General features: G+C 49.6%; 1 protein-coding gene across 1 annotated transcript; it reads right to left on the reverse strand.

Annotated features, from left to right (window-relative positions):
- Positions 1-391: 391 nt before the first annotated feature.
- SLC25A5 (solute carrier family 25 member 5) lies at positions 392-3,550 on the reverse strand. Its single transcript, XM_081792737.1, has 4 exons — positions 3,352-3,550; positions 1,823-2,309; positions 1,465-1,605; positions 392-800 (listed from the first exon to the last, which is right to left on the reverse strand). The coding sequence occupies exons 1-4, from the start codon at positions 3,460-3,462 to the stop codon at positions 643-645; spliced, it is 897 nt and encodes a 298-aa protein (XP_081648863.1). The 5' UTR covers positions 3,463-3,550; the 3' UTR covers positions 392-642.
- Positions 3,551-12,445: the final 8,895 nt, after the last annotated feature.

Genomic DNA, 12,445 nt, shown 5'->3' on the forward strand with positions numbered 1-12,445 from the left:
GCTTGGGATCCGCTCGCCCACTCGGCCCACCCCTCCCCCCCTTACAGGCTCTCTCTCAAAATAATAAAAAAAATAATCAAGTTTATGGTTCTTAAGAACCACAGGATTAGGAAAGATGGCTACATAGTACTTTTTGGAGAAAGTGCATTCAGTTAGCACCATCCACAGGCAAGGGACCAGTGGTGTTTCGATACAGTGTGCCTGAATTTCATTTTGCTACTGGCTTGGGAAAATGGACGGGTTACGCCACACCAAGCGGCTCTGAGAAGTGAACGGCCAGCCGCTGCCTTGAAAAGAAAGCTCATCTCCGGAGATCCTGTAGCATTTATTAAACATGGAACATGTGCTCAAACGTAGCATTTCCTAAAGTACGAGAAGTCACAAACAAAAATATGTTTCGGATAGTGTTTATTTCTTCAAATTTATTTATCAGGAGTGACTGAAATAAAAAATATAATTGAGTCCCGTCATCGTGGAAATAGCTTTGAGAGAAAACTGGTCAGATGAACATTATTGCTTCCCATTTTCAACCAGTCAATAGTTGCCGTTGATAAATAGACAGCCGACAGTCTGTCGAGAATGCTCAAGATGTGTTATATAATACAACATGCCTGTTCACAGGGGAAGAAACTAGGAAATAACTTATGTGAACTTCTTGATTTCATCATACAAGACAAGCACGAAGGCACCACCCATGCCTCTGAGAACATTGGACCACGCCCCCTTGAAAAAAGCTTTGGCCCCTTCGTCACGAGCAATCTTCCTCCAGCAGTCAAGCGTGCCTGTGTACATGATGTCGGCTGCAAAGAATAAAGACATGGAGTTGGTGGCCAAAGTCCTCCCCAAGACTTACGACACTAAACCAGGGGCGCCCGGGGGGCTCTGTCAGTTGAGCGTCCTGACTCAGGTCATGATCTCACGGTTCGGGAGTTGGAGCCCCACATCGGGCTCCGAGCTGCCTGGGTGGAGAGCCTGCTTTGGACTCTCTGTCCCTCCCCTGCTCGCAGTCCCACCTCTAAGAGCTAATCGCACTTGTGGAATATCCAAGGGTTACACGCTTGTGTGGGCGATACTGAAATATTAATGCCGTGACTAAGACAACAGGGATAGGTACACTACCCATTGGTCTTAACCTCTAATACCATTTAAGCGCCCTCACTCATAGGCATGCAAAGGGCCCACTCAAAGGCAGATACAATCAACCCCATCCCTTGACCAGAACAGACCGCATTCCTCATTTTAGAGAATCTTAAGCAGGCTTCACGCTTAGCACGGAGCCTGACTCGGGTCTCCGTCCCACGACCCTGGGATCATGACCTGAGCCGGAATCAAGAGTCGCACGCTCAGCTGACTGAGCCCCCCAGGCGCCCCTAGACTGCATTTGTAAAGTCAGGCATCGCTAGCTGGTGGCCACACGTTGTCCCGTGCCCGCATCCCTCTCTCTTTTGCTCAAGTGGAACTTACTTCCTTTGCGCCCCGACTGCATCATCATTCGGCGACGAACAGTGTCAAAGGGATAGGAAGTCAACCCGGCAACCGCTGTGACGGACTGTGCGATCATCCAGCTGATGAAGATGTGAGTGTTCTTGGGATCCGGAAGCATGCCTGGTAACAGGAAAGGGACACTTTGACCAGAAAGCAGAGTTTTAGTGGCTTGTTGTTTTCTACACCCCACCCCCAGCCCCTCTTGCGTCCCGTTTGTACTAGACAACCACGGCTTCCTCTAGCAATCACAGACAATCTCGGCCTCCGGAAAATTAGGCTGGCATTACCGATCTTTTAGATGAAAAGAACACAGCTTCAAAGCACACAGCGAACTTACCCTTTGCGGTATCATAGATACCGAAGTAGGCAGCTCGGTAGATGATAATGCCCTGCACAGACACGTTAAAGCCTTGGTACAGGCCCTTAATCCCATCAGATTTGTAGATCTTAACCAGGCAGTCACCAAGGCCTCGGAATTCCCTTTCCGCTCCGGCTTTGCCCACATCGGCCGCTAGACGGGTACGGGCAAAATCCAGAGGATACACAAAACACAAGGATGTGGCCCCAGCGGCGCCACCCGATGCCAGATTCCCTGCAAAGTAGCGCCAAAACTGGGTTCTCTTGTCCACGCCACCCAGGAAGATCTGCTTGTATTTATCTTTGAAGGCGAAGTTGAGGGCCTGGGTGGGGAAGTATCTGATGACATTGGCCAGGTTACCGCGCCAGAAGGACAGGACTCCCTGCTCCTTGGGGATACGAACCACGCAGTCTATGATGCCCTTGTATTGCTTATCTGCGGTGATTTGCTTGCTGGCATGCTGCACCTGATAGACAAGGAGGCCAACAGGGAGAGTTACAACCGCGGAGGAGGGAAAAAGGAAGACAATACATCCTCCCGATCACTGAGGGCGCTTTAAGGTTAGTTACTTCCTAAATCTAGTCTTCTAGGTCACACAGGATGGACCCTCCTAACCCTGAGGCTGTCACCAGCGGAAGGGAGGTCGGCACCCTTAGAAGGCACTAAGCCTCCACCCCTTTGGGTGGGGAGGGGGCGCCCTCAGGTGGACCCGTGCCCTTTAGACCCGGGAGAAAGGTCACTCACTACCTCAGATCCAGGTTCGGAGGCATTAGGTAGGGCCTGTCTTACGCAGGGCGCGGTCACCTTGGTGACCGTGGCCTCCGCCTCAGGTCTCCGGGGCTGCTTCCCTCTCCCGCTCCGCCCCCACTCCTCTCCTAGAGGTGACCCGCGGGCCACCACCCCTATGCCCGACCGGGAGCGCCCTCTAGAGCCGCAGCGGGAGAGCGCGGCGCGAGGAGGCAGGCGGCGGGGACACGCCGGCGGCTGCGCGGGGGCGGACGCAGTAGTCACACGCGCTTCCCGGCGCCGGCTTCCGGCCCGGCGAGGTGAGAGCGCGTCCGCGGGCGGCGCGGTCCCTCGACCTGCCGCGTGGCCTCCGCAAGGCTGTTATCTCCTTGCCGCGACCTTGAGGCCCTCGCCACGGCCACGCGTTCCTGCGTCCAGCGCCGGCTTCCAGGCTTCGCCCTTGACCTCCAGGCCCCGGGGAGACTGCCACTCCCGGAAAGCCCCCTCCGAGCTCGCCGCCTCCGGGATGCCAAGGCCCTGGTCTCCCTCGCCTCCCTCCGCCCCGACCCCTTCCTAGATCCACAACTTCAGGTCACGAAAGCACCTCCCTCGAGTTTGCCTGTGGGCCCGCCGCTGCGGCCACCCCAGCCCGCACGCGGCCACTTCCCCCGACCGGCCTGAAGAGTTGGCTCCCCTCCACCCCTGGCGCAAGGCTTTCCGCGCCTCCCCCGCCCCCCACCCCCCGCCACTTCCTGGTCGGGTTCTCCAACCCCCGGACCTACCTGCAGCAGCAGCTTGACCCGCTCGATGGGCGCTACCGCGGTCTTGGAGATGGCCGCCGCCACTCCACCCGCCAGGAAGTCCTTGGCGAAGGACACAGCGGCATCTGTCATTTTGAAAGGAAAGAGGCGCCGGGCGACTGCGGGACTGCGGTAGGAACCGGCTGGGACTCCGGGACTGCGGGGCGGAGCGAAGCAAATGGCCGATTTATATAGGGCGAGCGGGAGCCCGGGCGGCCGGCGTCGGGGGCGGGCCTTGGGCGGGCACTGAGCCCCGGCGCGCGGGCCCGCGGGGCGGCTGAGTGGCTCAGCGCGCAGGGGGCGGAGCCGCGGGGTGGGGCCCGGGGCCGCCCCCCGCGCCTCGCCGCTTGCCCGCCGCACCTGCCCTGGCGGGAGGAAGGGGCGACCCCAGGGAATTCCTAGGCCCGGAGCCGCTGGACTCTTGGGAAAAGCGCGCGAGTGGGGAGGGCGAGTGAGCTCACGGTGTGCCTGGTTAGAAACTCCCCGAGTATCAAAAAAAAAAAAAAAAAAAAAAAAAAATCCCTATAATCAAGATAAATATTCAGTGCAATATTAAAAAAAAAAGTAATACGGGCAAACTACGGCCCGTTGGCCCGGTCGCCTGTTTTTGTAAATAAAGTTGAATCGGAGCCCCAGGGTTGGGATTAGGGTAAAGAGGATGAGGCAGGGTCATGGAAGTGCAGGGTGGCATCCTGTCTTTATTCTAAGTTTGGATAATTTGTTCATCATAGACATTGCATTACTTTGGCCTTTTTAAAAATAGTGCATTACAGATCGTTGGTCTTGATTACTGAGTTGTTTGGCCCCCCTTAAGCGAGGGCGGGTGCCTCGTTCCTCGCAGCTAGACCTGGCTCTGCTCTGGAGCTGCCCCGGTGAAGCCAGAGGAAATTGGGGGAACAGCAGGGTCGGGACACCGTCAGCGTGCCCCCGACTCTGGTTTGCAAAACCGACTTAACAAAGATCTTGCTGGGAATTGGCAGAGGAGACTCCAAAGAACTCGGCTGGGGGTAGGGAAATTAGTTTAGCCAGGGGTCAAATAAAGAGGTTGTACCAGGAAGGTTGAGAGGCTGTGTGAACTAGGTTGGCATTTGGCTCCTCGGATGCAAAGTAAAGTACTCTTGGATTGAGTAGATTCCTCACTCCAGAAGCTTTCAGAGGAATCAATTGAGTTAGGTTTACAGCCATTGTCTCAATGGACAAGTGCTTACTGAGTCCCTTAATCCCTGCTCTGGGTAAGCATTTGCCAGACAAGTCCTTAAAAACCTACTTGCTAGCTTCAGTGGGCTCTCAGGTTCAGAACGGGACAGGAGAGTATGAAAACATATCATACGTCTAAGTAATCACAAGAATGTTGACAAAAATGATCATTGTTGTAAATTGTAACTGCTCCTGATCCAAAGCTCCCAGAACAATGAAGACACAGGGGTGTGCATCCCTCGCTTTCCTATCCTGCCCTCTCCCAGCTTCTCCGAATCTGCTCATTGAAGGGCCCAATTCTCGGGGTTCCTCCAGGATTGTCAGGTCCTTCATTTAAGTATACTTTGCAATCCATTTAGTCTTCCCAGGAAGAGGTGTTCCTGGGACACCTTAGAGGTGTTCAAAGAAGAGCAGTTTTTTGTTGTTGTTGTTTTCAAATTTATGTATTTATTTTGAGAGAGAGAGCGCACGCGCGCGAGAGAACGTGAGTGGGGGAGGGGCAGAGAGAGAATCCCAAGCAGGCCCCACGCTGTCAAGTGCAGAGCCCAACTCCAGGCTTGATTTCCACCAAGCGGGAGATCATGACCTCAGCTGAAATCAAGAATCAGATGCATAACCGCCCGAGCCACCCCGGTGCCCCCAAAGAAGAGAAGTTTTGATTCCAGCTTTGTTGATCCTGGGTGACATCTTTGACCTGTGTTCTTGGAAGCTGCTCCAGTTCTCATTAGTTGATTATAACAGTGACGCAGCTGGATACCGAAATGACCTTACTGTAGAGTTTAAGTGATGAAGTATATTCTCTGAAAGTGATGGTCACTCCTCTTACCTTTACTGGTGAGAGAATTAACAGCTAAAACAAAAATCTACAGAGCCTTTTATTTAGAGGGAGGTGGTTTTTAGAGTGCATTTCAAAATAATATTCAGGGGGCAGGCGCCTGGGTGGCTCGGTCGGTTGAGCGTCCGACTCTTGATTTCAGCTCAGGTCATGATCTCATGGTCTGTGATTTCGAGCCCTGCATCGGGCTCTGCACTGACAGTGAAGAGCCTGCTTGGGATTCCCTCTCTCCCTCTCTCTCTCTGCCCCTTGCCTGAGTGCTCGTTCTTTCACTCTCTCTCAAATAAACTTTAAGACTAAATAAATTTTAGTAAAAAAAAAAGACAAAAAACCAGGGGTGCCTGGGTGGCTCTGTCGGTTAAGCATCCTACTTCGGCTCAGGTCACTATCTCAGGGTTTGTGAGTTTGAGCCCCGCTCTGGGCTCTACGCTTTCTCTCCCTCTCTCTCTCCCTTTCTCTCTGCACTTCCTGGGATTCTCTCTCTCTCCCTGTCCCTGCCCCTTACTCACTTGTGCTCTCTCTCAAAAATAAATAATAAAGAAAAATAAAACAGCAACAACAAAAAAAACACACAAAAACTAATTCATCCAGTGAAGCCTTAGTGGGGGCTCTGTGTTAGTAACTACTGTGAGTTCTGGAAGCTCTTTACAATACCCATATAATTAAGAAAAAGGAGCTAAAGCTAAGGCAGTGCCTAGTAATTCTCAAGAAAAAACTAGGAAGAAGGTCAGAAATGATACTTAAGGCCTCAGTTACCTATGTCCCAACACACCCAGAATATAGGTCATAAAGTGAATGTAAAATGTTGATACAAGCAAGAAAACACAATTTTACAGGCATCGTTCAAACTTGGTAGAGTAGGACTTCTGACTGTCATTTGGAAAAGGAAGGGGAAACCTGGTTCACAGAGATACTATGTAGAAGGACAGCCGAGTAGTAACAATGCAGCAACAATGTATCAGTAATTCATTGGCTGGAGGGTGAAAATGAAATGAAAGGGAGAAATGAAAGTGATTGTAGTTGTGGAAGGATACAAGGAACTGCCTGGTTAGATAACAGCTGTGAATAATACTTCATAAAACCATCACATAGGCGAGAGATGGTGACCAGAGGCATAAACCATCTGAACACCTGCTGGTAGTCTCATTATTCTGATAGCAACACATTGGATACATTCTTGACTCTCTGGTTGGTAATTACAGTTCTCAGAAGTCTAAAGAATCAGTGAGGTAAATTGCTAAATGGGGCTTCATCCTGATAAGAAATAAGGAAGATCTGGTTAGCAAAGTGAAAGTGACAAGAATATTGGGGAAACTGACCATGCCAATGCCATCTGGATCTGTTCAGCAAAAGAATGCTGGGCATGGTCAGATAGGTTAACTAATGTGTGCGTGTGTGTATATGTGTGTGTGTGTGTGTGTGTGTGTGTAGGGGATAGACTTCACAGGGAAAAGATAAATAGATGTCCTGGCAAAATACCAAAAGAGAAAGATCGCTCAAGGGGGCAAAAGATTCCAAAGATAAAGTTCAAACCTGTACAATTTACAAAAATCCCAATGTGAAACTACAAAGGGAGAGATACTTATAAATGTAAATGTCCTTCCAGATTATTCTCTGATAAGCTCAGATTTTAGAAGTACATATATAGATGACAGGAGGGCTGGACTTCCGAGGACAAAGACCAAAGAGCATCACAGACCTCTAGGAGCTGAGTCAGAAGGGCTGAAGTCCAGAATAAACCCGGCTTATAAAATGGGATGGACCACAATGTAGGGTTCCAATGTTCTATTTATTGGAGGACATTTAAGGATGAGGAGTTAGAGTGGGCAGCAGGTTGGCTCGGTTGGTTAAGCGTCTGACTCTTGGTTTCAACTCAGGTCATGATCTTAGGACTCGTGAGTTCAAGCCCTGCATCAGGCTCTGTGCTGACAGCCCAGAGTCTGCTTGGGATTCTCTGTCTCCCTCTCTTTCTGCCCCCCACTCTCAAAGATAAATAAACATTTTTTAAAAAAAGGATGAGGAGTTAAACGGGAGCATGTATGATAAAGAACTGGGGGGTCCTCACTGTGCGTTGGCAACGCAAAAAAGGGCCAATGAGTCTTTATGAGGTTTATGCTCACTTCTGGATGCCATGTTTAAGAGGAAATTGACAAACTGGAACATATTCAAAGAAGGCATCAGGAAGGTGAAGTTCCCGTAAATCATGTCGTTTGAGAAATGGCTGAATGAATGAGAGATACTAGGGAAGAGCTTTGGGTGAAGGAGGGACATCATAACTGTGTTCATGGGGGTGCCCGGCTGGCTCAGTCCGAGGGGCATGAAACTCTTGATCTCAGGTTTGGGAGTTCAAGCCCCACATTGGGCATGGAGCTTGCATTAAAAAAAAAAAAAAAAAAAAAAAAAAAAAAAGGTAAAAAGTATCCGGAGGCAAATATTAGCTTAGATTGACCAACTCTTGAGTTTTAATGGACAAATCACTCTGCCCTTACTTAAGCAAGGTGGTAAGCCAGTTCTCAGCACCAGGTTGAGGACCCTACCTATAATCTGGCAACCCTATCAGTGACCACTGAAGCTGGATTTGAGTGTCTAAGAGGTACCCAGGAAAAGCACTCTGTGTGCCGACCTGGCGTGCACCACGGAAGACTGTAACATCACACCAGGGTTTGTCCTGCAGCTACTGAGAAGAAAACAATGCTGATCTTCGGCGGCAATCTTCTTGTCTCTAGTCTCCCATTACCCCTTCAGCTTCTGGAACAGTTTTGCTCACCTCCAGTTTTCACCACGGTCCCTTGGGTTGCTCAAGAAACAAGTGATCCCTCCCTCTTTGCTTGGTTGGTCAAACTAAAACTCCTCAGCTTAGCATTTGAAGCCCTTTTGTCTCCCATCCCCACCAAGGATTTTATTTCTGGCCCCTCCGGGTGTGTTTAGAAAGCTTTTGATGGATTCCAGCCCGGGAGCCGCTGCCTTTAAAACAAAAAGCAAAAACCAATCTTATTGAGGTATAATTATCATACAATCAAACTGTAAGTATGTAAAGTTTACAATTTGGTAAGTTTTTTATGTATGTATAACATCTGTGAAGCCATCACAATTAAGATAGGGAATATTTCCATCACCACACTAAATGTTCTCCCTCTTGCCCCAAACAACCACTGACCGGCTTTCTGTCACCATAGTTCCCATTTTCTTAGAATTTTCTGTCAGTGGAATTCTACAGGGGTGCCTGGCTGGCTCCGTCAGAAGAGCATGCGACTCTTGATCTTGGGGTTGTGGGTTCAAGCCCCCTGTTGGGGGTAGAGATCACTAAATAAAATAAACTTAAAAAAAAATAAATGAAACCATACAACATGTTACCCTTTTGGGGGGGTTTCCTTCTCTCACTTGATATATATATATATCTATGTAAATCAATATGTCAGTATCTATCAATATTTTCGAGATCCTTCTGGGCTCATTTTCACTTTTGGCCTATTATGAGTGACGCTGCTCTAAACATTCCTGTACAAGTCTTTGTGTGGGCCTGCTTTCATTTCTCTGGGGTTTAAACCTAGAAAGTGGCATTATCAGACTCTTTTCCCAAATGATTATACCGTTTTACGTCCCCAACGGGAGAGTCCAACATTTCCAGTCTGAGCCACCCAGGAGCCCCTCAGTCTCTTGGCTTTAAAAGCCGTCTATTTGCTGATAACACCCAGATTTCTGTCTCCAGCCATCACTCTCCCCTGAACTCCAGACTTGTCCAGCTTCGCCCAGGACAGTCCTGATTTCTGTGTATTATTCGGACATAATTCTTAGCAGCGTTCCGGTGTGTGACTTTCCTGTTGTAGCTGTAACAAACGACCGCAAACTCAGTGGTTTAAGCAGCACAAATTTATTACCTCACAGTTCTGTGGGTCAGAAGTCTGACACGGTACTCCACTGAGCTAAAATTAAGGTGGCCCAAAGGACTGCGTCCCTTTCTGGAGGCCCTAGGGGGATACCAGTTTCCTGGCTCATTCAGGGTGTTGGCTGAATTCAATTCCCCACGGTCGTGAGACTGTTTCCTTGCTGGCAGTCGGCTGAGGGCTATTCTCAGCTTCTAGGGGCCACCCTACCCCTTGGCTCGCGGGCACCTTTGTGGTCAAAGTCAGCAAAAATGAGTTAAGTCCTTCTCATGCCCCATTTCTTCTGCCTCTCGTTCCATCCTTGAGTGTCTGTGACCCACTCTTCCACTTGTAAGGACTCCTGTGATTAGATTGGCCCTCCCTGGATAGGCCATGATAACCTGTCCATCTCAACGTCCTTAACCTTAATCACATCTGCGAAGTCCCTTTTGCCATATAAGGTAGAGTCACAGGTTCTAGGGATAAGGGTGTGGATACCCTTGGGGGTGGGGGGATCATTATTCTGTCCATCGCAACTGGTTTGGGCAGTTACATGGACAGCTTATCTTCCAGCCAACTGTCTATTTGACTTTTCTACTTCAGTATTTCATGTGCATTTCGAATTTAAACATGTCCGAAAGAGAACTTTTAATTCCTTCCCCACCAAAAGTCTTTTTTTTTTTTTTTGAGATTTTATTTTAGGGGCGCCTGGGTGGCTCAGTCAGTTAAGCAACTGACTCTTGATACCGGCTCAGGTCACGATCTCGAGGCTGTGGGATCGAGCCCCGAGACAGGCTCCACACTCAGCGTGCGTATGCTTGCTCCCTCTCAAAATAGATAAACATTTAAAGATTTTAGTTTGTTTGATATTTTTAATTTTGTCATGTTTATCTATTTTGAGAGAGAGAGAATGAGTGGGGAGGGGCAGAGAGTGAGGAGAGAGAAAGAACCTCAAGCATTTGGCTCCTTGCTGTCAGAACAGAGCCTGACTCAGGGCTTGAACTCATGAACTAGGAGATCGTGACCTGAACAGCAATCAAGAGTCAGACACTCAACCAACTGAGCCACCCAGGCACCCCTAAAGATTTTATTTTTAAGTAATCTCTACACCTAACATGGGGCTCGAACTTACGACCTGATATCAAGAGTCACATACTCTATCGACTGAGCCAGCCAGGGGCCCCATTCCCTACCAAAAGTCTGCCCTACGTTATCAAATGGCAACATTATCTACCTTGTTATTCAAATCAAAAGCGAAAAACCTAGGCACCACCTTTGATTCCATCGTTTTCTTTTTTATTGTATTTATTTTTCTAATGTTTATTTTTATTTGAGAGAGTGACAGAGCGCGGATGGGGAGGGGCAAGAGAGCGAGGGAGACACAGAACCGGAAGCAGGCTCCGGGCTCGGAGCTGTCAGCACAGAGCCCGACGTGGGGCTCGAACTCACCGACCGTGAGATCATGAGTTGAGCCGAAGTCGAATGCTCAAGCAACTGAGCCACCCACGTGCTCTTGATTCCACCCTTTTGTTGCCTACATTCAATTGTGCGGCACATCCTGCTGAGTTCAACTCCAAAATGTGTCTTGAACCCATTCCCAAGCAGGCTCCATGGGGTCAGTGCAGGGCCCGACTTGGGGCTCAAACTCGCGCACCGGGAGATGGTGACCTGAGCTGATGTCAGGAGTCGGACCCTTGACTGACTGAGCCACCCAGGCATCCCCAGAGGGATATTTGAAAAAGAAAATCAGATTATATCGTTTGTGTACATAAAAACCTTCAATGGCCTCCAACTGCATTTAGAATAAAATCCAACTGAGGGGCACCCGCGTGGCTCAGTTGGTTGAGCGTCTTCCTCCTGATTTTGGCTCCGGTCATGATCTCGCAGTTTGCTTTGTGGGTTGGAGCCCCGCATCGGAGCCCGCTTGGGATCCTCTCTCTCCCTCTCTCTGCCCCTCCCCTGCTCATGTACTCTCTCTCTCTCTTTCAACATAAATAAAACGTAAAAAAAAAAAAAAAAAAAAAGTATAAAATCTAACTTCTCATTATGGCCCCAACGGCCACATATCCGGCCCTCTGCCCAACCTCAGCTCTTAACGCTACCGCTCACACAGCCCACTCAGGCCACGCTCACCTCTCCGCGGTTCGCCGGTCTTTTTTCACTTTAGCACCTTCTGTTCCCTCTGCCAGAATGCTCTTCCTTCAGGCCTCATCTCAAATGTCAGCTCTCAGAGCAGCCTTCCCTGAGTCTGTGATGCAACATTATTTCCCTGGCCCCCTCAAAAGTCTCTGATGAAGCTCCCTGTTTGTCCCCTTCATAACATTACAATCTGTAATGACCTGACTTGCAGGTTACTTTTTTATTGCCTGCGACCCTTACTAGAAAGCCCCAGAGGGCAAGGACCTTGTCCACCTTGCGTTACCGCTGTGGCCAGGGGGTCCGACGGCCGTTGCATCGACGTGTGGAAGTCAGTCTTCCTACTCTACCCCACTGTTTGCTTACTTCCATTCTTTGCGATACCACATGGGCCTCCCCTTCCGCCGGTAACCTATCCTTGACCTACCTCCAACCTGTTCTTCACCCCCCAATGTCCTCTCCCTTCCTTCAAGACGCATTACTGGCTCCTCTCATCTACGATGATTCCTTTAATCATTGATTCGGTGGCTATACAGGGAGCCCCCTGGCAGTCTTATACACGGCTGCTACCACATTAATTTTTAAAAAGCTCTTATTTATTTTTGAGAGGGAGAGAGACAGGGACAGAGCATGAGCGGGGGAGGGGCAGAGAGAGGGAGACACAGAATCCGAAGCAGGCTCCGGGCTCCGAGCTGTCGGCACAGAGCCCGACGCGGGGCTCGAACTCACGAACCACGAGATCGTGACCTGAGCTGAAGTCGGACGTTTAACCAACCCAGTTTGGTGCACCCTGCCAGCCATAAAGCAGAAAAGCAGAATGCTCCCTTCACACCCCTGAGAAAATGAAAATAAGCTGGAAGTTTCTTTTAGGACAAAACTAGGGGGATTTACAAAAATGTATTTTTAGTAGTCTCTGCGTCCAGCAGGGGGCTCGTACTCATGATCTCGAGATCAAGAGTCACATGCTCTTCTGACTGAGCCAGCCAGGCGCCCCGCCCCCAAACTAGAGTTTTAAGAGTGGTCCCGAAATTAGAACAATGAGGCA

The sequence above is a fragment of the Panthera onca genome, chromosome X (assembly GCF_046562875.1).
Source record: "Panthera onca isolate mPanOnc1 chromosome X, mPanOnc1 haplotype 2, whole genome shotgun sequence".
Lineage (NCBI taxonomy): Eukaryota > Metazoa > Chordata > Mammalia > Carnivora > Felidae > Panthera > Panthera onca.

Bases quoted from the DNA above. Each gene is read 5' to 3' on its own strand.
- SLC25A5 (XM_081792737.1), bottom strand. From the start codon at position 3,462: ATGACAGATGCCGCTGTGTCCTTCGCCAAGGACTTCCTGGCGGGTGGA. The intron at 2,310-3,351 runs GTAGGTCCGGGG...CTTGTCTATCAG, and splicing joins GGGTCAAGCTGCTGCTGCAG to GTGCAGCATGCCAGCAAGCA. The intron at 1,606-1,822 runs GTAAGTTCGCTG...TCCTGTTACCAG, and splicing joins TATCTATGATACCGCAAAGG to GCATGCTTCCGGATCCCAAG.